We start from the raw sequence: 26,610 nt of genomic DNA on the forward strand, positions 1-26,610 counted from the left end.
AATCCCCGCAGCAACCCAACTCACCACATGGGGAGAGCTGGAGTGACTACAGGACTTGGGTCTGGAACTGTAGATGAAGAAGCTTGAGCAGTCGCTCAAGGCTGAGTGATTTCAGCATTTACAATCTGGATAGCTTTGTGCCTGTATCATGAGTACTTCTATAATGGCAAGACAAGGTTAAAAATACAGTATAATATTAAATAGGTAATATTATACTGAGTTCAGTAAACTCAGGTTTTTTTACAGACTTGCTCTTATGTGACAAGCAATTAATATTAACTATAAACCAATAGTTCATTGATTTTATTACTCATTTTAGTTGGTTCAAGTGCTACATTAAGCATCAGAATAAAGCATTAATCTATAATTAGAAAGTATGGCCACTATTGACAACTAGTACATTGAAATGATCAACAACAACAACAAACAAAAACAAAAAAGTGAAATTAATCATAGACTGTATATAATATATTAACTTCAGTGTTACTGTAAGTGTTAACAAATAGGAGGTGTCAATGCCTATACATACATAAATACACAGTGTTAGGTGCAATTTGTTCCAAAGTAAGATGTTACTATAACCACATTTCATTTTTTAGGAACACTTTACTGTACTGAATTCAACAATTACATCACAGTTACAGTTATGTTGTTGCTTGTGTTACAAATATTTTGTGCTACAATCAGCTGTTTTCAGTTCCCGTGCTGCAGTGAGAGAAATGGTCGACGGTTCTACAATTTTTGACGAGGAGAGATATGAATGTTACTTTTTTATCGCATGAAAGAATAAGAGTGCAATGGTAAAGTGCAAACTGTATCCAGATAACAAACAGTTATATTATACCGCTAACACTATTTCCAAGCATCTGCACAGACAGCATGCTAATGCAAAGTTAGCAAAAAAGCAGAGTGAGGTTAAAGTTGAGTGTATGCTAACTCAGATCAAGCAGCCAGAGCCTTCAACAGGTATCTAAAGCAGTGAACAGTCAGGCTTGCAGCACTGTAACCTTCTTGTAAATGTCTCTACAGTAGAATGACTTTTTGCAAATTGCTTTTCAGCCTCTTTGGGCTGGTTTTCAACTGTGTTGTTGCTGGTGTTGTGTTTATGAATAAAAATACATAAAAACTAAAAGAAAGATGGTATAAGTGATTTGTGCTGGTGTGTAGAACTGTAATTTAAGGTACACGGGTTGGTAATAAATTATCGCTGCTTTGGTGTTAATGAAATTAACAAAGGTTCCACTGCAGGGGGAAAAAATGAAACATGAGAATGGATTTTTGGAAAATAAGTCATTTATTATCTTAGCCTCTGCGTCTCTTGTATATCTCTTTAGCCTTGTGGGTAGAGCTATGAGCATTTGTTTGGCAGTTTCTCGAGCCTCAGGTACGGACATCTTATTGTACCTGTTTTTCATCCATGTTAACTGACCAACAGCCTTCTAGGCTTCCCCTATTGTGGCTCCCAGCTTGTGCTTCTAAGATTGCTATGGCAGTGGTGAATGTGGTGTACACTGATTTCAGTGATACTGCTAGTGGTGATGATGTGTAGAGCAATGTGCACATCTGATACAGTTTAGGGCTCCCTGTATATAGCCAGTGTGAGTTACGGGGTATTTGATTAGTTGTTTTCTGTAAGCTGACCATGAGATGATACTAAGGAATGGAAGTATAGACTTCATGATGTCACTGTTTTACTCAAGTATTAACGTGAATGACTGTTAATATATATAAAAAAAAATTATTTCAGCTTTAATGAGAGGTAATGTTGTGGTCTATGACGTTTATTGTACATTTTTCAATTTTTCATTTTTCAGAACTTTTTGTTCGACTTTCTATTATACTACATATCATAGTTTCACTGTATTATGCTTTAATGTGTATTTTGATCCACACTGCATGGGTAATTGTCAGCTACATATAGAAAATAGGCAGCACGATTAATTTCAATTGTATATTTAAATACTTGATATCGTATTGTTATTTTTCATCAGATAATTTAAATTAGATAGGTATGAGTTTTCAAGTTATATTCAAAGTGAAGCAATATGCCCCTGATAAAACAAAGTAAAGGCACTTAGCATGTGTTCGCCTAGTTAAGATTCCCTCTCAGCAGTAATACAATGTTTCTAAGTGTCTGCTGGAAAACAAGTGGAAGGTCAAGAACATGAACAATAGATGTTGATTCCAATTATGTGTAAAGCATTGAACAAGATGCGCTAATGATGGCGTTGTAGGGAGAAAAAAGGTGTTTATGTGCTACTCTCCCAAAGCCTGTGAAACAGTTTATTAAGCAAAGGCTTTATTTCCATAAAGGCTGATAAGACTTCAAATGATTCACTGAAAAACAGTCCTGGCATCAGCACAGCAAAGCGGCGTGTGTATTTATCTCTCCCGACGTTGGGAGACAATCAAGACAAAGATGATAGCACATTTTGAAATGCAGCACAGAGACATAATGAGATTGCAGCTACTTCAGGAACAAACCAGACAAAATGTTTTTTTTTCTTTTTCATAAATGACTCCTTGTTTTATTCACACGCACCAAAAAAGGGCCATCGTTTTCAATTAATGAAGCAGGGAATTGAGTCCGAGGTCCTGCGGGATATGGATTAACTGCGATGGCTTGAGGGCCCAATCTCACACTGAGTCTGTGCTGTGGTACTGCGTGGAAGAATTTTTCATTGAAGCCCCCCCCCACCTCCTACTTCCAACTCATCCATCCATTCCTCATCCTAAGGTGAGTTGCTTCAGTGCAGACCGCTATTAGTGGTAGGGGGAGATAAAACTGTAAGTGTTGCTCCCAATTAGTGCATCAGTGACCGCTCTGTGCCTCCTCCACGGCGAAGCCTGCGAGGAAGGGAAGGAAGGAGGAGAGAATGAAAGATGGGAGGAAAGGATGGCAGGAAAAAAGAGAATTGTGTGAAGATGATGGCCGTGGAAAGGAATAAAAGAAGTGAGCTGGTTAAAGAGCTAGCGAGATAAAGACAAGACAAGAGATGAAACAAAGTGAGGATAGAAGAGGGTGAGTGGCGGTGGTGTAGGTGGAGGCGGAGGGAGACAGAAAAGTGACTAAAAATGGCTTAACCATTCATTTTGAGTGGCGAGACAGGTCCTATTAACATTTAACAGCGTTTGCGCAACTTGGTGTGGAGGTTAGGATGCAAATGAGGAGGAATTAAAACTGGCCAGAGGTTTGTCATTGATGGATTGCAGTCTGGCGGTACTCACCACTTCCTAGTGTCCATCACAGACGATTACTGTATAATTAAACCTTATTTCTGGACTCTCCGACGCATAATTACTTGTGTGGGAATGTAACCATCATCTAAAAGCTCCAGCAAAATGCTTTAGCATTTAGTCTGGCAGGCTGCAGTCATTTCACAAGAGCAGCTAGACAGATAGAGCCATCTGATGATCGGCAAAAGAACAGTCACTTTTAATAAGAGGTGGGAAAAAAAATATTAGGCGACAGTGTGCTGATTATAGGAAAATTAGGCTTTCAACTGGTAAAGTCCTTTGTGTTATTTGCATAATTTATTCCAGCTTTACCCCGTTCAATCGCCTCCGATTTTTTTTTCTTTTTTGTGAGCTGTGGGCAATTTCCTCTCATATTTGAATAGATTGCACATTTAAGACTACTTAAGGAAAATGATCACTTAACATATTTTAATTGTTGTGCAAAAGACTGAGCGAAGGTGTGAGGCACAGCTTATGGAGGGAGGAGGACCTTTAGAAAATGAAGAGGACAGTGTTTTGGCAGATAACCTCGGGGTACAAACGCACACACTGGAAGAATGTAAACCTTGAAATTGTGAGTAAAGCTCAAGTCCGGCTGCTGGACTTAATTTTCCAATAACGTCACCTGATGATCAACCATAGCGTCATAAATACGGGTTATTTCTTTGTGTCCGAAAAATCAGATGGGGAAATAGATGTATATACGTCATGAATTATTTATGATCATAGCATGTGTAGCTTGTGCCAAAGTGGAAAAATAAAGAAAACGGCACCCCTCGATGCACTTTAACCTTGTGACGTGTTCGAGTTTTCAGAGATAATTACAGAGGCTACGCGGCAGCTTCCCACACTTCACCAGTAGCTATATAATGACACCTAGGAAATATAGCGGGTAAATGCACATCATTTTCTTTAAGAGCACTCACATAATCCAAATTCTTTGTGATGGAGAAACATAATTAATGCTTTAATGTTTTGGTCTAGCCACTCTTAGCATTGCAAGAGAAATGAATTGTTACATTTTAATGAGAGAAGCGACAGCGCTGGCTTCCTGTGCAACACAGATGATTTTATAATTGCACACAAGGGTGACTAACACAAGGCTCATTAAGGCGATTTTTCAGCTGGGCTATTTTTTGGCAGGACAATACATTTATTTTTCCATTTTACTGATAAATAAATTCAGTTATTAATCTTTTACCTCCAATTCATCCCTCAGAGCCTTAACTTTATGCTTCCAATAAAAACAACAACAACAAAAAAAACATATACAAGCTGTAATCTCCCAAGAAAATGTCTTTAATGAATTGTTTGTTGCTGCTTGTATCTCAGATTACATGAAAATACATTTAAGTTGACTGCAAGTATGGCAACATATTCACACATATAAACAAGTGGTGCATTTGTATTGTATGTATAGATATGTACAACAGAAACACATTACACTCTGTTTTAAAGTTGTGCAAGTGTGTTATATATACTAACAATTTATAAAATTTAACACACTAAATCAAAAAAAATAAAATTAAATAAAAAGAGTGTGCCCATGTATATACACATTCACACGCGCACAACCACAGTACTTCACAGAAGATTAAAGCAAATGTATTGGATTATACATTTCCAGGTCACGTTTAGGTTGACCCCCAACCGTTCCCCCGCCCCCTTTACGAATCGCTTGTGTGTTTTCACGAGTGTGTCTGTCTCGGAGAGGACACGTGGTAACACACACAAACACGCACACTAGGCTATGCTGCAGCCTCCGGTCGCACCATCAGCTAAATGTTTTTAAGTACAGTCATCTGAGGTAGACTGCGCAAAACTTCATGGTGTTATTCTTTCCTCCTTTTTTTGTCTTTTTTTAAAAATACATTTTCCACAAATGTCTGACATTTGTAAAAGACCTAAATCAAATACCACGTGTGTTTTGTAGCCATGAGGTAGAAATGCTTTAAAGAAGAACTCTATTTTAAGAAAGGAAAAAAAGGGGAAAAGATCAGCACATCATGGAGAAAAAGACATGAAAAGAGGAGCGCTAAACACATAACAAAGAAAGCGTAGCATTGACCAGTGTGTTTCAAGTGGTTTGTCGGTCGGCTTGTAGAGAATAGCGAGGGATAGAGAGAGAAAGGAGGAAAGGCCTGTGCTACTGTTGTGTGCTGTGAAGTGCATTAGTAGGTTTTTCTGTCCAAAGGGACTCTCTCTCCAGAGGATTTGCTGACAGAAGGAATTCTGGTACAGATTGTTTTGAGGGTGGTTTTCTGACGGACCACTCTGCTTTCCCCCCTTGTGCTGCTGCTGCTGCTGCCACGCTGCCTGTCTGTCTCTCTTTTCCATCAGTTTGCTGATGCTCAGCAGAACTCCCCACCCCCACCCCACTCCAGGTGCTGAACTGATGGTGCCTACGAGATAGCGACACGAGGCATACACAACAAGCAGCTCGTACCTTTGGGATATTTTTCTTATAGAAAAATCAGGAGGTACGATAAAAAGGGTAAGACTGATCAGCGGTTTAGATAAATAAAACACCAACTAAATAAGTGCTGTCAATGCTGTTGAGAAATTTCAACAACCCCCCCAGATTACACACAAAACGCTTTAGTGCACGTGCAATAGACTTAAGCAGTCCCATGCCACAACAGCTCCTTAAACGGTGGCGAGGAAGAGACAAAAATACATTCCAACATGATACAAAGGGAAACAGATATTGTTCAGTGATGTAGGCCTTCAAAACTATTGCCAAAATTCCCCACTCATGTTAAACGGTATGAACTCAAATGTATGTAGATCGTGTGCTTCATACCATCTTAGTAACTTGCAAAAAGAAAGACAATACGGATACAGGAAAAAAAAGTGCTGATATTGTTTAGAATTGATTTGTTTTTCTGGGGTGGTCATCTTAGATAAAAAAAAAAAAAACAGAATAAAACACATATATATTCCAACTGCATATACCTCCTGGCTGACCGTATTATGGTTATGACAACTGCCGTGCAACCGAATTAATTTCTTTAAATTTCTACTTTCCACATATGTAATTTACATTAGTGGCATCTCATTCAGAAGCTAATCGAGTTCAAATACAGCTAAACATGGTAAGCTAGTTTCCCTAGATGTGGATTAAGCCTAAAAAACTAACTTTTTTTTTTAAAATCAATGAAGATGAAGAATTTGTTTGTCTATAGCTAAGCGTCATCTGTGTCTTGGAAACTGAGCCAGTGTTTAACAAGGGGAAATTCCTACAAACGTATCTATGATACCAAAGTCCAACTGAAATCATTGTGTCATCTTCTACAGCACAACTATCTCTCAAATTAGGTTTTTTTGTTGTCTGTCCCCAAAAAACGTCAAAGTCAATAACATTACTCAGAGATCATTGCTAAGAGGGCCTTAGAGGTCACGTGACTAAATCACCAAGGTTTTTTTTTTTTTGTGCAAAAACTGTAACCATGTTGTTATATTTCACTTCTTATTTAATTTCATTTTCACAATGAAAAATAGACTTACTATTAATTTTCATTTTTTATTTCAAAATAAATACCAGTAATTGTTAAAGACCTCAATAAAATATAGCAAATAAAGCAATAATGTAATTTTTGTAAAATGTTGCACCTCTACAGGTATGATATGACCCATGTTTTCATACTGCTCCTATTTTAGTCACAGCATATTGTTACAATGTCTGATTGGTGTTTATGGTTGTATGAACATGTTCTGTTCTTTTAATGATATCAAAGTTAAAAGTTAATTTAAAAGCATATTTATATATGACATTTGTTTATATTGCAAAAAATAACTAAATATGATTTTAGTTGGACTCGGTAAGGGCAATATCCAAGCCTCGCTTTCTTGATGCTGACTGACAAACATGCTTTCCTCAGAACCATGCAAGACCAAGTCAAACAATAATGTAATACCCACACAAAAAGACAGTATTTTTTCTTTGATATCACTGATATTTTGGAGAAATACAGTTATTTGTTCTCTTTATGAAAGATAGCCAAGTCTACAAACATTTGCCTGTTAGCTTAGCATTGCAAAATCCCTGCAAAAACACTGTTAAGTGTTTAAAAAGTTAACTGGTTAACTTTAACATGCTGCAGTCTAACAGGCTAACATATTTTATGCCAAGCTAACGTAAACAGCTGTTGGTACTAGCCTGATCTCTCAGTTAAAAAAGCAAATAAGTATATTTATATGAAGAATGATTCCTTCCATTTAAGTTCATTAAAATCAGAGAATACCTCGCTTAATGTATGATGAATATTTTGCGCAGGAGTTAGCTGATAACTGATGCGGTTCCATGCAGCTAAACCATATAGCCTAGATCATGTATTATAGACAATGTTGATTATGGTTGTTTTAATTAATGTACAACTCCCACCACCCCAACACCTGCCCATCTTTTAAAACCCCAAAACAACACAGTTTTATATTTTGAAACAGCAATGGGAATAGCTCATAAGGATTGGTCAAGTAGAAACAGGTAACTAAAGCACCTGCAGTGAGGGGGGGGGGACAAAATGTTTTTACTCTCACTATAGAATATGTTCCACGAATCCAGAACACATTTAGTACATTCATTGCCACCTCTTTGCTATTTAGCCTAGTCTTTTGAGGTACACCTAACACTGCCAGATTCTCCTCTCAGGTCTTAGTGCTTTTCGTGAAGATGTCTTGAGGTACTGTACAATTCACAAACGCTTTCCTGAGTGTTGGTTGTTGGTTTGTTACGTTTGCTTGTTTTGCAGACACAGGATCAGAAACATGGGTGAGAGTCAGGGGCCCAGGCTACTGCAGCCCAAATGGATTTCTGCTCTTAGTAAGACAATAAAGGTCGATTGACCACCACCCAATGGTGACTGTCAGTCTGGGTCTTTCAGACATGCCGCTGAAGTTTTTAAAGCTCTTAATAATTATCAGCTCATGCCATGAATGTAGATTGTGAGGCAAATAAACAAATAAACTCAGAAAGCACCACTTCAGGCACTTGGATAGCCAACTAAATCTCAAGAACAACAACATAACAATATATACACAGACACTGGGGTGTCCTGTCTGAAGCCAACTTGCTTGCAACGTGTAAACAATCCCTGGCTTTCTGGAGTGTCGAGCATTCAAATTAAAACTCTTGTTCATTAACTGCAAAATTGCCAGTTGTCTCATCAAATCGACTCTCTTGGTGCATCTAAACCCTGCTTGTGAGAGTTTGTGTTGGCCTTTTGTGTGCCTTTCCCCTTCAGCACAATGCTTCTGCCCTGAGGGGAGGAACTGTGGAAACCTCTTTTTCTCAAGGGCGGGATCTATCTTTTCACTGACTGCAACCAAACATTTTGTTCCACTCAGTATAAGTGTCAATCTCTTTCTGCGATATACTTGCTTGGAATTTACAAAAGACACTCTCAATGTCCTGGTAGGTGAGGGGCCTGATTTGTCCCCTGGGCATCATACCAGTCATGTCCACGCCCTGTGCAGAGACATGTAACAGGCCTACAAGAGCCTCCTGGCAGAGTCTGGCCAGATCCAGTCCTGAGAAACCATCTGTACGCTGGACCAGCAGCGCCAGCTCCTCCTCGCTCAAACAGTATTTGTGCTGAGATTGGGCCAAGAGCTGGTTCATGATCTGGTGTCGAGCTGCGCTATCCGGCAGAGGCACCAGGACCCTCCGGGAAAAGTACCTGCGCAGTCCTTCATCCATATCCTGTGGTCTGCTTGTGGAGCAAACCACCAATACTTGGTTGCCTCCATCCTCGCCCGAGCCCATAAGAAGTGAGTCTAACTGGGCAAGAAGTTCACCTTTAAGTCGGTTGATAGGGCTCTCTTCACTGAGGTGGGCAGACAAGAGCATGTCCACTTCACTAATGAACAGTACTGAGGGCTGCCGGCACCGTGCCACTAGGAATGATGCTCGGATGATTTTTTCTCCATCCGCCAGCCACTTTGTGGCCAGTGTTGAGCCGCTGAGCTGTAGGAATGGTGCTCCCAGCTGACTGGCCAGGCAACGTCCCAGCAATGTCCTGCCACTGCCTCTGGGGCCAAACAGCAACACACAACGTGGGGCTGGTCCTAAACTGCTGAACATGTCTGGACGCAGAATGGGCCACAGGACTTCTTCCTTCAGGGTAGCCTTGGCAAGTTCTAGACCTGCAATGTCACTCCAATCCACTGGGGGCCCCTGCTGTACAATTTCAGAGGTAACCATGTCCAGGAGGTGAGGATCACTGGTTTTTAGTTGTTCTTCAGCAGGCCGGGAGTTGGAAGTGGATGAGGAGGAGGTAGGTCCAGGTGCTGAGTGAGAAAGGTGGAGACGGTGGTCTTCAGGACCTTGCTCACTGAGGGAGGGGGAGGTAAAGCTGGGAATAGAGTCTGCTGAGCGGGAACCCCCCAGGGTGGAGGAGACGTAGGCTGGTGGAGTCAGAGGCCCACCAGTTGCCTGGCTGCTGTACTTCCTCTGCTGCTCTGATGCAATGGTGGATTGTTTCTGAGGATTAAAAGTTAAAGATGACTTCTCAGCACTCCTGTCAAACCCACCACCACTGGCACTGTTGGAGCCTCCATTTGTACTGCTGCTATCTGCTACCCTGTACATGGGACTCTCAGCTGAGCTCCTTGCCTGACTGTAGCCAAAGTTACCATAAGAGGGGTCTATCTCTCCTTGACCTGTCATGTAGAAGGCTTTCCTCTTTAGTGAGTTGGAGGAGCTACTGTTGAGAGGGGTTGGGGCAATTGGGGTCAGGTTGTGGCTCTGGTATGGGTATCCAGGTAAAGCAGAAGAGGGAGCAAGGGGTGTAGGTGCAGCAATGCCTGAGGGAAGGTACGAGGAGGGAGGGGGGGCTCCTCCAGGGCTATATCCTGGCCCAACTGAGTTTTGAGCTGGGTAGCCTGCTGGGGGGTAATTATAACTAGACAAGTTGGGGGAGCCTCCATTGTAAGCTGGGACTATAGTGGGGTGGGAGGGTGGAGGAGGAGGTGGTTGCAGTAGCCCAGAGCTGTGCAGTGGAGATGGAAGTGCCGGGGCGGGGGTAGACTGGGAGCTGTAACTGCTGTGTAGGTACGAGCTGCTGTACGCTGGGCCATATTCCTGAGAGGGCATGGAGGAAGAGTGCAGGGCAGTTGCTGTGTGGCTCCCACAGCTACTGCTGGAGTAGCTGGGCTCACTCAGGGTGCTGGAAGCCAGGCCCGGAGAGCTGCACATGCCAGACACCACCTCTGAAGCTGCCGCAACCCCCCCTTTCCTGACGGAAATGCCCTCTGGGATGCAGCTCATGGGGTAGACACCATCCTGCCAGGGCTCAGATTCACCTTTCCGTCCATTCATCACTCCTGGGACACCAGGCGTCTCCGAATATGAGCCCGGCATGTCCAGAATACCAGAGTACTTCTCAGCGTACTTCTTGAGCAGGTTGGAGGCAGTGAGTGCCGAGATGTCGTCATTGGCCCAGGCATATTGGTAGGTGGCCGAGCGCTGCAGGTGGCCAGGTACTGCCCTGTATGCCTCAGCCTTGTGGGCTGGTGAGCGCGTGGTGGACGAAATGTCGAAATGCTGTTCGGCCCACTGGCTGTGCTCGGGGGTCCACTGCATCTTTACGCCTGAGGAAAAAAAAGACAGAGATGCGTTAACACACTGTCAAGCTAACATCACTTGAACAATAATTAAAACTGTCCAAGAAGGTGATATTTGTCCAGAGGCGTTTGGTGTGTTATTTGGTGTGTTATTATGGATTTGCATCCAACTAATCAAGATTTGTTAAATCCTACAGCTCACAAGGACTCTGAGAGAACATCAGCAGGTAAAGTGCGGTACAGAGAGACGCTGGGATGGCTGGTTACGGCAGCCTAATGCACCCTGGCCAGACCAATAAGACAGAGGCATTGAGGGTCACTCTATAATCCCCGGCTCATCTGAAGAGGCTGGAGATGGGTTTGAAAATGCGCCTCGCCGAGTGCCACAAAGCAACACACACACACACAAACACACACCGCTGCTTGTGGTACTTTCATTCAATACACACTTAAAGACAAACCTGTGCTCAGACACACAGGCGTTTAAAAAAAAAAAGAAGAAAAAACATCTATGCCTGCACTCCGGCATGCAGACGTCCATGAGCACACGCGCACGCACGCACATCCACTGACCCAGACAGACAAACACAGGCACACACGCAGGAGCTGTAGCGAGCTATGAATTACAACACATTGTGTCTCAAGCTTAGTTCCTTTCTGCACAGCTCCACCTTGACCTCTCTCTCTCTACCATTCTCTTTACCATTCTGTCTGCCTCTTCTTCATGCCTCCCTGCTGCCTTGTTTTCACTCTCAGCCTCTCTCCTCTTTGCTTTTGTTTGTTATCCATTTTCCACCTCCCCTCCTGCTAGATCTGTCTTTATTTCTCTTCACCTCCTTTTATTCAGACTCCATCTATTTCGATATATATCTCCACTTTTCACTCCCTTTCTTCGAAGCCACCCCTCCTCTTATTTAGTCCCTCTGTGCTCACTTCGCCTCCCTCCCCTTCCCTCCTTCCTTTGCTCCTTCTCATCTCAGACATACTCACCTGGCTCTCCCCTTTATTGCCTCAGGAGGCTGGAGAGCCACTGTTTCCTTTAATCCCAGCCAATGCCATCTGCAAACACTGACAGTCACACAGTGGTTCCATCGTTGTCTCACTATCAAAGCCGTGGCACTATCAAAGGCTGGACTGGGCGTAATCACAGCAGCCGCACAGCAGATTGAACCCTGTTTGATTTGACTTAGTGCACACAAATAAAGGATAATATCGGTGTCATTTAAGCTACTTCCTCCGACTTATTGACTGGCAGCGGTTGCATGTAGAGACCCACAGCTGGGGGTCTAAGTAAGCAATCCCTGTTTCAAAATTGGTTTATGTGTGTGTTTTTGTGCTTGTGTGAATAAAGCCGGCACGCACAATAAAATGCATTCACGGAGGAGCAAATCTTCCCTTCCTCCCATCCATTTATGCTACTGCAAACACATAAACACGGGGAAAAAAACGCAGAAAGCAAGCAGACACAAACAAATACACGTTCACTCTCTCTTGCTCTCTTTTCCGAGGCCCTGTGTTTGTTTGGTAACAACACAAGCAGGGGTGGGGGTGGGGGTATCCCTAGACTCCTATTTCCTCTCTGATTCTTCTCTCTAGCCATCTCTCAGCAGACGCCAGTGGCTAATTAGCAGAATGGCGATCTGCTAATTGTGTTAATTTACAACATTTTAGCCGAGGGGAGTCTTGCCGGGGCTGGCGTGCCCATCACCCTCCCAGTGTAGCGAGCAGGGAACACCTCAGATAGAGCTGGGCGAAGTTTTGTACTAGCTAAGAGGCTCTTTTAATATTGAGAATATATTAAGTGAAGGCAGCAATATAAAAAGGACAGTATTTCTAAGAGGAAATTACATTTCCAAAAACAGGAGAAAATAAGAACAACGCTCTAGACAAAATTCAGATTTCACACCAGCAAAGAAAAATTTAACAGATATTAAAAAAAATGGCTGCACAACTGCCAAAGAGCACTATTTGCAAAGACAAAACGCTACAAAGTCACATTCCTCTGTGATGATTCCAATGCGTTCATACAGCAGTGTAACCATTTTAATCTGAGTAGCTCAGAGAGTCCACAGAAAAAAATTAATGTGTTTCCAGGAGTCCATCAGAGGGTGCAGTTTTGTTATTTTTCTTGTTATTTAGTCAGTAAGCCAGTGTCAATGAGTATTGATCAATCCTTAATAGAACAAGATCACTGAAAATATTAAACAATTCGAGGCTGCTCTCAAGCTTGTATTCTAAGCGTCATGTCTGATCCGTAGCCAGGAGCAAAAGACTGCACATAAAGTCTGTATAGTTCCAACATTAACTTTTAAGCATTACCAAATAACTATAAAGCAGATATGGATGAGGACAACAGATTCAGCCATGTCTTCAACTATCTGTAAATACATGTATATATTTATTATTATATTATTTTTATTATTTATTATAGACCTTTTCTTACAAACGAACTGTCCACTCCCCATCTGATTCAGGGGCTATAATCACCGTATATACTTTCAGAGTGACTCTCCTCTCTGCAGTGACACAGACCTACAGTGAAACAGCATCGCTGACACAGGGTGATTCTGCAGCGTGATTCTGCCACAGAAAAATCCACCTTCAGATGTTTCTTAAATGGGCATTCAACAGTGCTTCAGTTGAAGATTATGGACATAACATAATATTAATTTGGTATAGTGCAGAGCAAGTGGCAGCAAATGTTATAAATATATATTCTATGATATGACACATATTTTTTTTTAAAAAATTAAAGATATCACACAATCTCTGTAATAGATGACACCATCTGGGCTGAAATAAACATTTTTCTATAAAAACTGAACAGAGGCTAACTATTGACATCTAGTATTAATGTATAGAAAAAACTGTATTTTAAGGCTTTGGGGTTTGTTTTTTTTGCTTTATTGTTAATGCCTGAGTATATATGTTTAACTTTAGAGAAATTCTCATGTCCTCTTGCAGCCAGACAATAAGCCGAAGCACAAAAGCTACATCAAAAGAAAGTTAGCAAGAGATGACCCTGTTAATCTTAGCTAAAACAAAATACACATTTAAAATAAAATAAAAATCAACTTCAAATGTACACTCAAAACATTTTATTTTCTTAAATATTGCCATTCAAAAGGATCTTAATGTGCACTTGATACAGTAAAACAATCAAATAGGTATGAGTTATATCAAATAAAAGAGCTAGCCAAACTAGCATTAGCTAAGCTTAGCTAATTAGCTTTTTCTATCCATTATCATTTATGAATGCCACATCTCAGGTATAATATATCAATCACATATACATAAATGATAAATTGCCTTCTTTGTCAAAAAAAAGTAATGAATGCATTTTTACTGATGTAGTGTATGTGGTGAAAAAAAACCCCCAAAGAAAAACAATGCAGCTAGCAAAGCTAGCGTAGTAAGGTGCCACACCTTTGGGGTTGCTACTTTTTAATCACATTAATTAACATAATTTAAATCTAACTATTAGCAGAAGACACAGAGAGATGCTAAGTACTGAAAAAACTGTTCATTTTCTCTTAGACTTATCTGTTGATGACATTTAGGTAATTCGGCGTGCCTTTTTATCTAGCTGTGTTATTAGCTAAAATACGCTTATCTTATTACACAAAATAATTCAAAAGAAGGTGTGAGGATAGAAAGAAATAAGAGTAATATATAAAAATGATGAAGGTAATAGAAATGAGGAAACACAAAAAAACAAAGGCCTTCTAAGTCTCAGTCTTCACTCCCTGTAACCCGACAAGCACCAAACTCTTATGTGCTCTGTTTAAAGAAACACGATCTTTCTAATACTGTCATTAATAAAGATAACATATATAAAAAGAGTATGTCAGGCTCCATCAGGGCTTTCATCTCTTCTATAATGAGGTTAATGCAGAGAAGCAGTGATTACCCCAGCAATGCAAATGAAGGCCAAACGATAACTTGCACTATTTAAATAAGGTAATAGCGATTACGCTACGTTATTCAAATGAGGACGGATGCTTTGAACTGAGCACTTTGAACTTGCTGCTCCTTCTCCAAAACATATGGAAAAGATGGAGGAGCACTGACTTTGGTATCATTCAGGGGTGTATCCTTTAATTCAATGTGATGTAAACCAGGGGCAATGAGCAAAGCAAAGCACCCTAATGTGATGGTGCAGGTGGGGTGGGGCCTTACTACACCCCTTTACTTGCTATGAATGACCTTGAAAGACATTGAAAGAAAGTCATTGAATTCATTGTCAAAGGGCGATTCAATATCCCTTTTTTCTCTGTGTTATAAAAAGCATCACACATTCATTTTCACAAACAGTCAAGGCTCTTTTCTTTAAAATATAAAATTGTTCTGTTACTTGTGGAGCACAATTTGGCCTTTGGCTGCAGAGGCCTTCATTAAGGTTACAAGATTACATGCGTGGGGCCTCCGGCTTAAATATTTAACAAGAAATATTTCCATTCATTTGTTTTTGGTCTCGTTACAGCACTTTGATCGAGCTGCAAGGCTGCAGACCTGGCAGACATATTTACAGATCATTTGGACAGACACATGCAATAAGGTGTGCAGTTTTGTTTTTTTTAAACCAAGAGTCGTATGCGTTGCAGAGAAAAAGGGAGAGAGAGAAATCATGCACTCGGGTGAAACATCCAGCAGAAATCTTCTCCACCTTCTGAAACGTCTAGCCTGCCAGCTTTTTTCACCCCTCTCCTCCAGCCTCCACATAGAGAAGCCTAATAATTCTCATTACACTCGGCATCCATCTGCATCAACAGAACTGCCTATTACTCTGTGTGTGTGTATATGCAGTAAACAGCTCTTTAGAGAGAGCTAATGAGCTCTTTTAAGTCTGTCTGCTATGTGATTCTGCAAGCGGGGTGTCAGAGCAAACTGCCCATTTCGGTAACGCCATAATTAAGCCGTATGTGTATGTGTGCGTACGCGAAAAAGACATGCTGGCACACATGTTTCCACCGCGTGCGTACACACACACGCCAAGACAAGGCGTACAAATGTGCACCCCTCTTTGTCTTTCTAACATAAACACTCACCAGAGACCTTCAAAAACAAACTATTGTGTCGTAATTCTTTCTTTCCCCTTACTTTAAACAAATGTGTTCCGGCCGAGCGTTGGAAGAGAAAGAGGAGGACGAGGAGGAGGAGGTGGAGGAGTAGAAAGAGCTGCATGACAAGCGATAACTTCATCAAGAGAGACCCGTTTTCACGCACCACAGGGGAAATCTAACCAGCCAGTTATTCAAATCCTTATCAAATACACCAGAGGGCATCTTTTAACCCCTAAATCACGGCACAAAAAAACCTCAGTACACAACATACAGTACGCAGCTATTGTTTAATGACATATGTGTGTGCATTTTTCTATGCACGCAGGCCTCGTGTGTGTTTGACAAATCTCCGGACTGCCTCGTTAATGAGTCCGGCACACTGTGACTAAGCCACAGGCTACGCTGTATTGGCACACAACCTACAGTAGAGAGTCAAATAATGTGATTAGGTCCTCCAAAAGGCAATTAATTATAAAATTAGTCATGAGCTGGTGTCTCTCTTGCCCTCGCCCTCTCTCGCTCACACATACATGTGCGCACAAAATCAAAACTGAAATCATCTTTATTCTTTGGAGCAGAAATTGCAATCCAGAAAGTGACAGAAATGTTATTATTAACAACCTTATTTGAACCGAGTCCAAACTACAGACAGAAGTGTTGCTTGCAGAAATTTAATTTCATTTCCATCCTCCATGACAGACTTTTTTTCTCTGAAAATAGCCTGAATTCACATCTTTGAAGCCTTCGATTCAAGTCCAGCCACAGCTTACCATTACAACGACTAGTCTGCCGCAAAGCAACGACAGTAACGACAACAACAACGACAGATAAGGAAGTAAACAGAGCGAGTTCAAAGTCTAGACGGCGAGCAGTGACCGGGAGAGATGAGCTGTCACTAACTCAAAGACGGTGGGTGGGGGTGGGGATTCTATAAAGATGACAGCTCGGAGCTGCGATATAAAGATATTTGACAAATGACAGCAACTTTAAAAAACTCTAACACCCATTGTAATCAGCGATCTGTGACCTTGGGATAAGTTTGCACAGCCAAACCAGCAAACTCTAAAATATTTCTGGAGCAAAAAAATAAATCAATCTGTTTTTGACACTTTCAAAATATTAGGCCATGTTTAATGACGATACCAAGTTTAGCTTACAGGAGAAATCAGACCAAATCACCGTAAATCTCTAACTAAATTCCAGAGGCGTATCCTCGTAACCCCTGCCTGCCCATATCAGATCTTCCTTAAAGCTGTATAAATTGACACTGTCTAAATTTCCTTTTACTAGACAGACTATTGAATGGGTGGGTTAAATGGGTAGGGCGCAGTTAAACAAATGCTCTGGATCAAGGAAATTGTGCGTGGCTTCTTTTGTCATTCAGAGAGGAAATTGAGAGATATTCGGCAGGGGCTCAGCGCTGCTAACGCACGACATTCATCTATAATGCACTTGGCCTGTCCGTCAGATACTCCATTTCCTGTGACTAGCGCAGCGTGCCTAATCACCCAGCTCCATGCAGGGTTCCTTCCTCAAAGACAGCCCCGCACAGACACACACACACACACACACACACAGAGTACAAGTAAAAAATGAAGACAGACACATGCACAATACACGCACGCACACATTGAGCCCACTTAGGCAAAACAGATTATTCTTATCGTGTGAACAAAACATCTGTAAAGACTCTCAACACCAGTGTGCTCTAACAGTGTCACGACCTCAGCAGCATCTCCATAGCGCCTCTTTCATCAGAAAAGCCTTTCACAAGCATGCAGAAACCAGACACATCATCAATAGGTGGAAAGATATAAAGTATGTAACTTAAACCCAATTGTTGCTGCTTAAACATCTTACGGCAGCTGTTTTTTCCCCCTCTGCATTTATGCACACGTATTTGGTGAGAAAGCTTCTACTTGAGAAAGAAGGCAAAATCAGCCAAAAGTCATTTTTGGATCTGTGGCTCATTACTCATCCACAAGCTTTTAATGAGTAAGTACTCCAATAAATCTGCAAATACAAATTAGCTTCTTTTTTTGCTATAAATGACATAACGTGACAAAAACAACCTAACACAGAGTGAAAATTTATAAAACTTTAATAACACGTTTCTACTCTCGTTATTGTGGTATCAGCTGCAATTATAATGATTTCACTGGTCTATAAAGATTTAACAGTTAACAGTTAATTTGATCATTTGTAAAAATTACTCACGTATTAAAAAAAAACTAAACTTAGCCATACTGTGGTAGCTCTTACATTTATAAATCATTTACCATTAGCACCTATTAGTGAAAACAGTTTGACATAATGACTGTTAAGGTACTAAAATTCTTGTTTTATTACTCATCTATTACTAGCGTCCAGCTAATGGGGACGCCAACAAATGAAAGTATTAACCCCAAAAATACTAAAGCCTACATTTTTATTAATGCTCTGCAAATCTTTAATCTTATTACAGATTAAATAAAAAACAAGCTCAGTGAGTTTTAAATGCCTGAGTTTGGTAATGAATGCATGGGATATACACACAGACAACTTATCCATGTATAACCCTTATTAGAAGGGTTATACATGGATGCACAATCTGTATGGGAAGACTAGCAGACGCTGAAGCTGGCAGCTTCTGATTAATTGTAGTAAAATGTGACACATTAACACTGCAATGCAACAACTTGCTACACAGTATGTAGACTTCAATCTGTTTCCATCATCAATGCGGTCTGACGGAAAGAGTGGTCGCGGAGCTACATCGGCATTCCCCGCTTCCACCTGGGGTGCAGCTGGCAGGATCTTTCAGAGCGGCCCCGAGGTTAACGTGGGGCCACAACGCTATCAATACTCCTCTGACGCTCGAATCCATACCTGTGAACCACCACCACTTTGTTTACCTGTGTGTTCAGTAATTAAAATAGATTTCTGAGAGGAGGCCTAATCCTTTCAGAAATGGCATCGATCTGACTACCAATGCACGAGAGGTGCGGTGTAATTTTGTCTGCTTTTTTTTCTTCCCTCCTCCCCTACACTCTGTTCAGCATAACCGAGTGCGCTGAGGACACACTCCCCTGCCTCTTCCTCCTAGACGGAAACTTTGGAAAGTCCTCGACATGAAGGACATCATTTAGGGGCAGAGGAGGGAGGGGGCTACAATAGAGGGGTGGCAGGTGGAGATAATAGAGAGGGAGCCTCTAACCTCGTCTAAAGCTGTCTGTCTTCGTAAATAAAATGAGATAATTATTGAGTGAACAACATTATACGCAGACGACGCACTCTTTCTTCTACCCCCCTCCTACCGGCGCAGTTGTAAATCTCAACAAACACGGTGCTTTTGGACATTAAGTGCTCACTAAGCACAGTGGATGCATCATATTTCAAGAGCAGGCGTTGTGTGGGTGAGGAGCTGGGGAAAATGGAGTGTAATGGTTATCCATTATCTTATATGGCAACGGCAGCAATGATCATTTTCAAGTGACTCATTTCTGGAAGTACCTATCTATTGGCCACTTCGAGAGAAGACTTTGATGGCTAATCCAAAACAACTATTCAGAGGTCATTTACTGCGGCAGCGTGGAGACACTCTGCACAAGAGAACGCTCAAGCCTTCCTCATTATTCAAATACAATCCTCAGGAAGATCTACATGACAAACAGCAGCGCAGCAGCCCCGGAGTGGGTGATTACCTACACAGCACACTCCGAACCAGAGTGGAAACATTAACAGCGCATCAACAAACGAATATATCACAATCCAAGTAAGACTATGAAAGCGGCACAATAGATATTTGTCAGGGGAATTAAACAGCGATACTGGAGCTGTATTAATACGTCGACGCTTGCTTACGGAGAAGCTTAGTAGTCGGTAATGTGGCCACGAGTCATGTCTGCCAGAGAACTTTCATATTAGTCAATCATATTCTATTCATCTCGCAAGGTAAATGTATTTTTATTAGTGTCGCTGCGCTGTTTGTTTGTGTGTGGTCTCAGCTCCACATGAATGGTTACTTAACACCACACTGATTTCCCCTCAGCAGTTAGAGAAAAACCAGCCTATGCTCAATGATGCATCACTGTGTTTGCTGCCGCCAGGCCGTGTGTGTGTTTGTGTGTGTGTGCATATGTCTTTGTGTGTTTGCATGTGTTATCGCTGCTGGCACGTAGACAGCCAGCCCAGGAGTGACTGCCGGGGTGTCACCATCTGTGGATGCATTTATGTCTGTCTGCACCGAGTTGTGTGTGTGTGTGGTTTGGAAGGGGAGGGGGGTTTAGGGGTAGGGTGGAGATGCACTCAGACAGTAGACTGGATGGCAATTGTAACATCAGTAGGCCAATTTGCTACCAAAAAACTTCAAATTTCAAATTCTTTTTTCCTATTAAAGACCACAGAAAATGCCATGATTTCTAAAGCCCCCTTGTATCAATTACAGAAAGCTAACTGTAAACTCTCATTTTGTCACATGGGCAAAAAAAGAAGAAGAAGATTTTAAAGCCTTTTCTACTCGTTACGATGGATTTTGCAGTGTATCAAACACTTGGCAAGCAAGCTAGATTAGAGTTCAACAGCAGTTGGTGGAGATTAACGCCCGCCGTGCTTAGCGCACGTGCAAGGCTGCAAAAGTGCGTGTGTGTGTGTATATGTGTGTGTATATGTGCCTGTGGGATGTGTGTGAATTACTGAAGAGGCCCTGGCTGGGATAACCTCTACCCCCAGCCTGTGAACTTGCAGGATCCTTCACGGTTCATGTTTGAAGTGTCAAATTCTGCACACTTCATATGGATTTTGGCACGATATGCCAACCCACACCTCTTACCGAGTCTGAAAGAGTCCAGTCTCACAGTCCAACTGTTTGGAAGTGTATTAAAACGCATAAATGGAACCCTCCTCCAAAATGGAAAGCTTTCATGCCTGGCTGTGATGCTTTAGCAATAAAAGGGACATTAGTGAATAAACAACCTTTTCTATCATTTATTGGCTGTTGGATGGAAAGAAAAATTAACAAAAGTAAAGTTGAATGAAACTAATTCACAGTTCGGTCCAAAAACGACATCAAGCACCAAAATGAGGCCTGGGAAAAGGAAGGTAAAAAGTCATGGCCTTCAAGCAGCTGTGCAATAAGTTTTCCAGATATTTGGGAACAGTGAGCCGTAAACAAATACAAGTCATTTATCTTAATCTCACACCTTTGCACACTGTGGGAAAATGTTATACATGATGTAGGGGCGACTGACAAGGGAACGATCGGACATGTTGGTATATGGCGCTGGACTCCACCAATATCTGCTCTGAGCTACAACCTATAGCTGCTTATTCTGAACTCGGAATAAGCACATGTGTGTGCACGTGATGCTCCGAGCATTAGAAAGAACAAGCTCTCTGGTATGACAGCAGGCATGCGAAAGACAGTACACGAATGCAAGGCAGTGCGGCCTGCACGTGCATCTTTAAATCCAGTGTGCTGCGCATTATGCTGGAATTCACACAGGTTGTCTAAACAGTCAAACAGCGGATCAATACGCCCATCGATTGGTGGCATTGAGACTGAACTGGTCGTGGCGAGGGGGCAGGAGATTCTCACTAGAGCTCTCTGCAGGCTGCCGGCTGGAGAACGTATACACACATACTCACAAACTCCTTTACGGACACACACATTTACTGCAAAGGTGAGGATGAGACAAATATTTGAAAACATGTGTATACAGATTTACGAACGTTAAATTTCTTCCTCTCTGCCTACTCGAACAGAAACTCAGGCTTCCTTGGGACACAGACTACCTCCGCACCAGCACAACGCTGCTCATCTCATATGAGCAGATTCAGGTCCTGTCTGTTCAAGTCAGAGCAGTCTGCCAGCAGTTTGTCTCAAAGTGAGGGCATCCAGTCAGCTTCAGCAGCTGAATATCAAGCTGCCTGCCGCCACGTCTCCTTGCGCTCAACTGACACAGTCGATAGCTCTGCATTATTCATGAGGACGGCGGGGGCCGATGAGATGGCCTCTCACTGAGGGCTGGATTTCAACAGTTCCAAACTTTACACGGGCTGGCGGACGCGTGACACCTTCAACAACTGCTTATCGTCAGCGAAAATGACAACCTAAGGCACAGAGAAGGGCACGGACTTTAAAGGGGAGGCTCGGGGAGGAATTTGTCAGAGGCGCATCTGTAGGTTTTGAACGAGGCTCGAAGACTGACACCATGGTTTTAATGCGACCCTTTCACAACTGACTGATGTGCCATTTAAATAACAGGCAGTGGAGCAAAAATAGCCCCTCTCTAAAAAAATAAAGTACATACGACTTTCTTGTCAGCTCTTCTTGTTTGCTATCAAGTCAATAAACACAGATCACAAAGCTAACATGAAACCCCCGAGTATCTTTTAGCGATAATAAAAAAGAAAACAAATCATAATTTGAAATGTTGCTCAGCTACGTTTGCTTATTTCCATTACACAGACTCAAAACATCAATTAGCTAAACTGCGTCCGTTCAAAAAAGGAGGAGGGGAAAAAAAAGAACAAGTTAGGGAAAAAAAAGAGAGACTGTTATTTGGAGTAAATCAAACACGACGCAAAGAGAACCAAAGGCAATAAAGAACGTCAGGCTGCTTGATATCAGATCTCGGAGGAGAAATTTGATGGGCACCGATGAGCAGAAGGCATCTCGGGAGGATTGGACAAGGGAGAGATTTAATGTGATCATAGGGGACGCTCATCTTTCAGGGAACGGGGTAATAATGAGCAATCAATAACATCCCTAACAGAGTTAGAGCGAGTGGCTGACAGCAGATGTAAGGCTCCGGCTAACAGGCTACGTCTGATCTCACATTACCACACTGGATCTGAGTTTAACACACACACAGGCGTGCAAAGTGTGTATAAATGCACAGACAGCATACGGATACCCCACCCCTCCACCCCCCACACACACCTACACACACTCTGTACTTCTTACACACTGACACATGCACACAGTGCACAATCTCCTTAGGTGACATCCAGCAGCAACGTGTCACTGTCTATCGATCAAGAGCTGTAATCACATTCACGGGTGATGAACACAGTTCGGTATTGTGAACGCGGGCTTCTGTTTATCCGGTGACTGCAGATTTCACAGCCTAAAATGACAACCAGGATATAAAAAGTACCCAGTAAATAAAGCTCAATGTCCTGCTCACTGCTGTTGCCACCACTTAGACTTAGCTATCATGTAGACTCAGTTTGAATAGCTAGAAGTGACTTGACTAACACTTTACAAAAAAGTATTTCAGCATGGCTTAAGATTAAATGTTCAACAATCCCAGGGTTTCCTCCAGAAATATTAATTTAACTGTGAAAAGTGTTATAGGAGAGCTTATTTCCCACTTTAGAGGACACACCAGCGAGCCATTATTCACATGCAGCAATGCATGCATAAACTACCCCACTGTTATCTGCAATTATTTGATACAAGTGGACAGATAATGGTTAAAAAGTTAAAGGTAAGGTAGTAGACTAAAAAAAATATATCCCCTAATTTAATAACTGTAGCTATTCTATCCAGAGATTCAGCATCACAGAGGTCTAGAAAAAATACTTAAGAGTCAAGAAAATGGCTAGAATAATAAAATGCCTAATCTTCTGTTAATCAAAGCATTTTCGCTGGAAAAAATTTTGATTGGATAATTAATCCTTTTATGCTAAGATCTGGCCGACAGTTGATGTATTTAAGCTGCACTAAAACAAAAGTCGAATCTACTTGTACATTCAGATCATCACAGAACAATGCTGCTGATGTAACTGGCAAATAAATTACCACTAATTTAATACAATACATGTTTACAAAAGAAACATAGCATTAAGGTTAGCTTCTATAGTTACGCTCATTTCTTATAGCCCGACTCAAGGAGTCAAAAGATGATTAAAGAATGCGTTCTCAATGACCCTGAAGCTGTGAACCAAAACACCAAATACTATTTTCTCTGCCTATTTTGGAGTGACAAAGACCAGGGCCTTGATAACAGTTTGGATGTGCACGTTTGCATGTGATTTCACATATTTGTGCCACAGCATGTCTCACAGTGGCAAAGCAGTTTTAGAAAATCAATTATTTTCTTCTTCCCATATTACTGTGTCGATTCGCTGTCAGAACCTTTTCATGAGCATTTTCTGCTCCCTAAAAGAAGAGTCGGACGATGAGGAGGAGAGAGAAAAGGGCACGAGGTATTTATTGAGGAGATGAGTTGGGACACAAGATACGGAGTGACTCTGCTGGCCTGTTCGAAGACGAATGTCATTCCACCACTGAGGTCCCATGAGGGACATGAGTCAAGGCTGAGGAACGAAAAGGCTGACAGAGGAGCCAGAAATTCAGGCTGTGATATTTCCATTTTTGAAAGTTACGATATTTGTTACTGGAAGACAAAGCCAGTACGGCGGCGCTATATAACATCTGAATTCTGCTTTTACACTAATTTCTTCTTCACCTTGAGTTCTCTGCTCCGAACATCCTCCCTGCACGCTTTCGTTGAAAAAGCTGATTGACACCAAGCCGAGACACCGAGCTGCATTTTGTAAACAGTATCATGTCGTTGCAGATGCTCCAGCTTTTGTTAACAACTTGTACTAACAGCTGACCAGATGTGTCCGAGGGTTGCAGCGTCTCCTAGCAACAGTAAAATGTTCTGGCAGAACGGGCAAATCTGAAAGCACAAAACAGATTTCTATACTGTGTCTGTCCTTTACTGGCCAGCAGAACATCAAACAGTGAGGCCACTGGTAATGTAAGTTTAATCTGCGCTCATTCACTACCTGTTACACTTTGCTGTCCCTCGCACCCTCCTTAATCAAAGCTATAGCACAGCACCTCATCAGGTTGTTAGTTACTCTGAAGCTCTCAGAAGTTGCTATGGGCCTCTTATCTTATCAGTCAATCTGCAGCAGCGTGCAGGAAATGAGACACACAACAGCAATACTGCCAACAACACTCATCTGTCAACACACTGGCTCAATTACCATACTGTAGCACAATTCAGGACATGCAGAACATACATCAATTGAATTGCTGACGTTATACAAGCTAAGTCATTAGCGTATCTGTCACCGGTGTATCTGTGCAACAGTAAAAGTGGTAAACTTTTTGCCGCCCGGACGTAAATCTGCATTTTTCTAATCATTGGGAGTGTGCATTTGTTTTGATTCGGCATCCTCGTATTACCGACTTGTTTGCCGGCTCTGTCTGCAGACAGAAAAAGGCAGGGGGGGAAATATATATATATAAGTAGGAAGGCGAGCAGATACACAGAGAGAGAAACAAAGAGTGAGACAAACCCATACAGTGATACGGAGAAAAGGGGAGAGAGATACACATGCAGGGAGATAAAGAAGGATGCCTAGTGTATGTACTGCATCCCAAGGGATCACTTACTCAGTATAGACACTTTCATTGGCCAAAACCTCTTCTCACACACACACACACACACACACACACACACACACACACACACACACACACTCCCTCCAAGCAATATTCCTGTAAGCACTTGTCCACTGAAAATCACTGCAAGTGAAGTGGAGAAGAGGAAGGAACGGAGGAGGCTGATAGAATACAGGGAAATAAAACAAGGAAAAAAAGGGATCAGGAGGAAGCAGGAGGACACCTGGCTGGTGTCCAGGGGAATTAAACAGTCTGTTTACTGCTCTCAGCGCCTCAGCACTGCTATGTTAGCCTAATGGCACGGACATGAAGCCAATTGATTTGTAGACCAATAGACCTCTCCCACAGCACAGGCAGATTACCTAGATCACTGGCTCTGCATCGAGTAGACATCGCTTCTCATTTGCGCCCCACAGGCAGTGGAATGTGAAGAGGGTTTTTGTGTGTCTGTGTGTGCATGTTTGCGTATATGTTCGCGTGCACCTGGGATTAGAATGTGTTAATTCGCAAACTCCATACACTTACAACCAGGTGACCCTTATTTCAATTATTTTCCTTCAAATTATGTAAAATCCTTTATGGAGGATTAGCTACATTATATATATATATATATATATATATATATATATATATATATATATATATATATATATATATATATATATATATATATATATAAAATTCTGTAAAAGGGCTAAAACAGCCACTGATGTGTAAGTGCTTGGAAATTGTTCAACCTGTACAGCAGGTAATGTCCTACAACTATATGGGATATTACCTGTCATTGTAATTATTAAAGAATGGAAGCTTGAAGACAGGAGACGTGTACCTTCTAACATGTTATGAAAAGAAACTTTGGCCAAAATATTACCTAATCAAGTAATTTTAGTACCTAGGCATTGAACAGGTTTCATAACTGTGGTCAAAAAACCCTGAAATAGTAAGCAAACACACACACACACACTCACACACAAAAAAAGACAATAAATAAATTTAAGCCATGTTCCCACACACAAGACAAACAGGTCCTTTGGCTGAAAGCCAAGCCACCACCACACTGGGGCTAGCGTTACAAATGTGAAAATGCCTCAATATTATTTCAGGTGCCACCAAATATTCTGTTATTGTGCCATATATGTCTAAGAAAACAATGATTTTTAGGCTTATAGCATCAACGCATACACTCAACAACAGGTTAAAAGCTAGCTATGTCTGATAGTGACATGAAAAGAAAAAGAAAGCACTAGTATGCAGAATGTATAAAACAGACAAATATCATGGTAGTCTTCTGTTTTTATTGTTCTATGCACAAAGTATAGATAGCAATTAGGTAAACACATC

The 26,610-nt window shown here is 41.6% G+C and overlaps 1 protein-coding gene across 1 annotated transcript in view; it reads right to left on the reverse strand.

Moving 5' to 3' along the window:
• Nucleotides 1–315: 315 nt before the first annotated feature.
• Nucleotides 316–26,610, reverse strand: part of LOC146491937 (fidgetin-like) — a 36,887-nt gene continuing 10,592 nt past the window's right edge. Inside the window, exon 2 of the mRNA XM_085151598.1 lies at nt 316–10,827. Within this exon, the coding sequence (XP_085007724.1) occupies nt 8,549–10,827 (2,279 nt within the window). The 3' untranslated portion in view covers nt 316–8,548. The remainder of the gene's footprint in view (nt 10,828–26,610) is intronic.

The sequence above is a fragment of the Neolamprologus multifasciatus genome, chromosome 23, assembly GCF_963576455.1.
Source record: "Neolamprologus multifasciatus chromosome 23, fNeoMul1.2, whole genome shotgun sequence".
NCBI lineage: Eukaryota > Metazoa > Chordata > Actinopteri > Cichliformes > Cichlidae > Neolamprologus > Neolamprologus multifasciatus.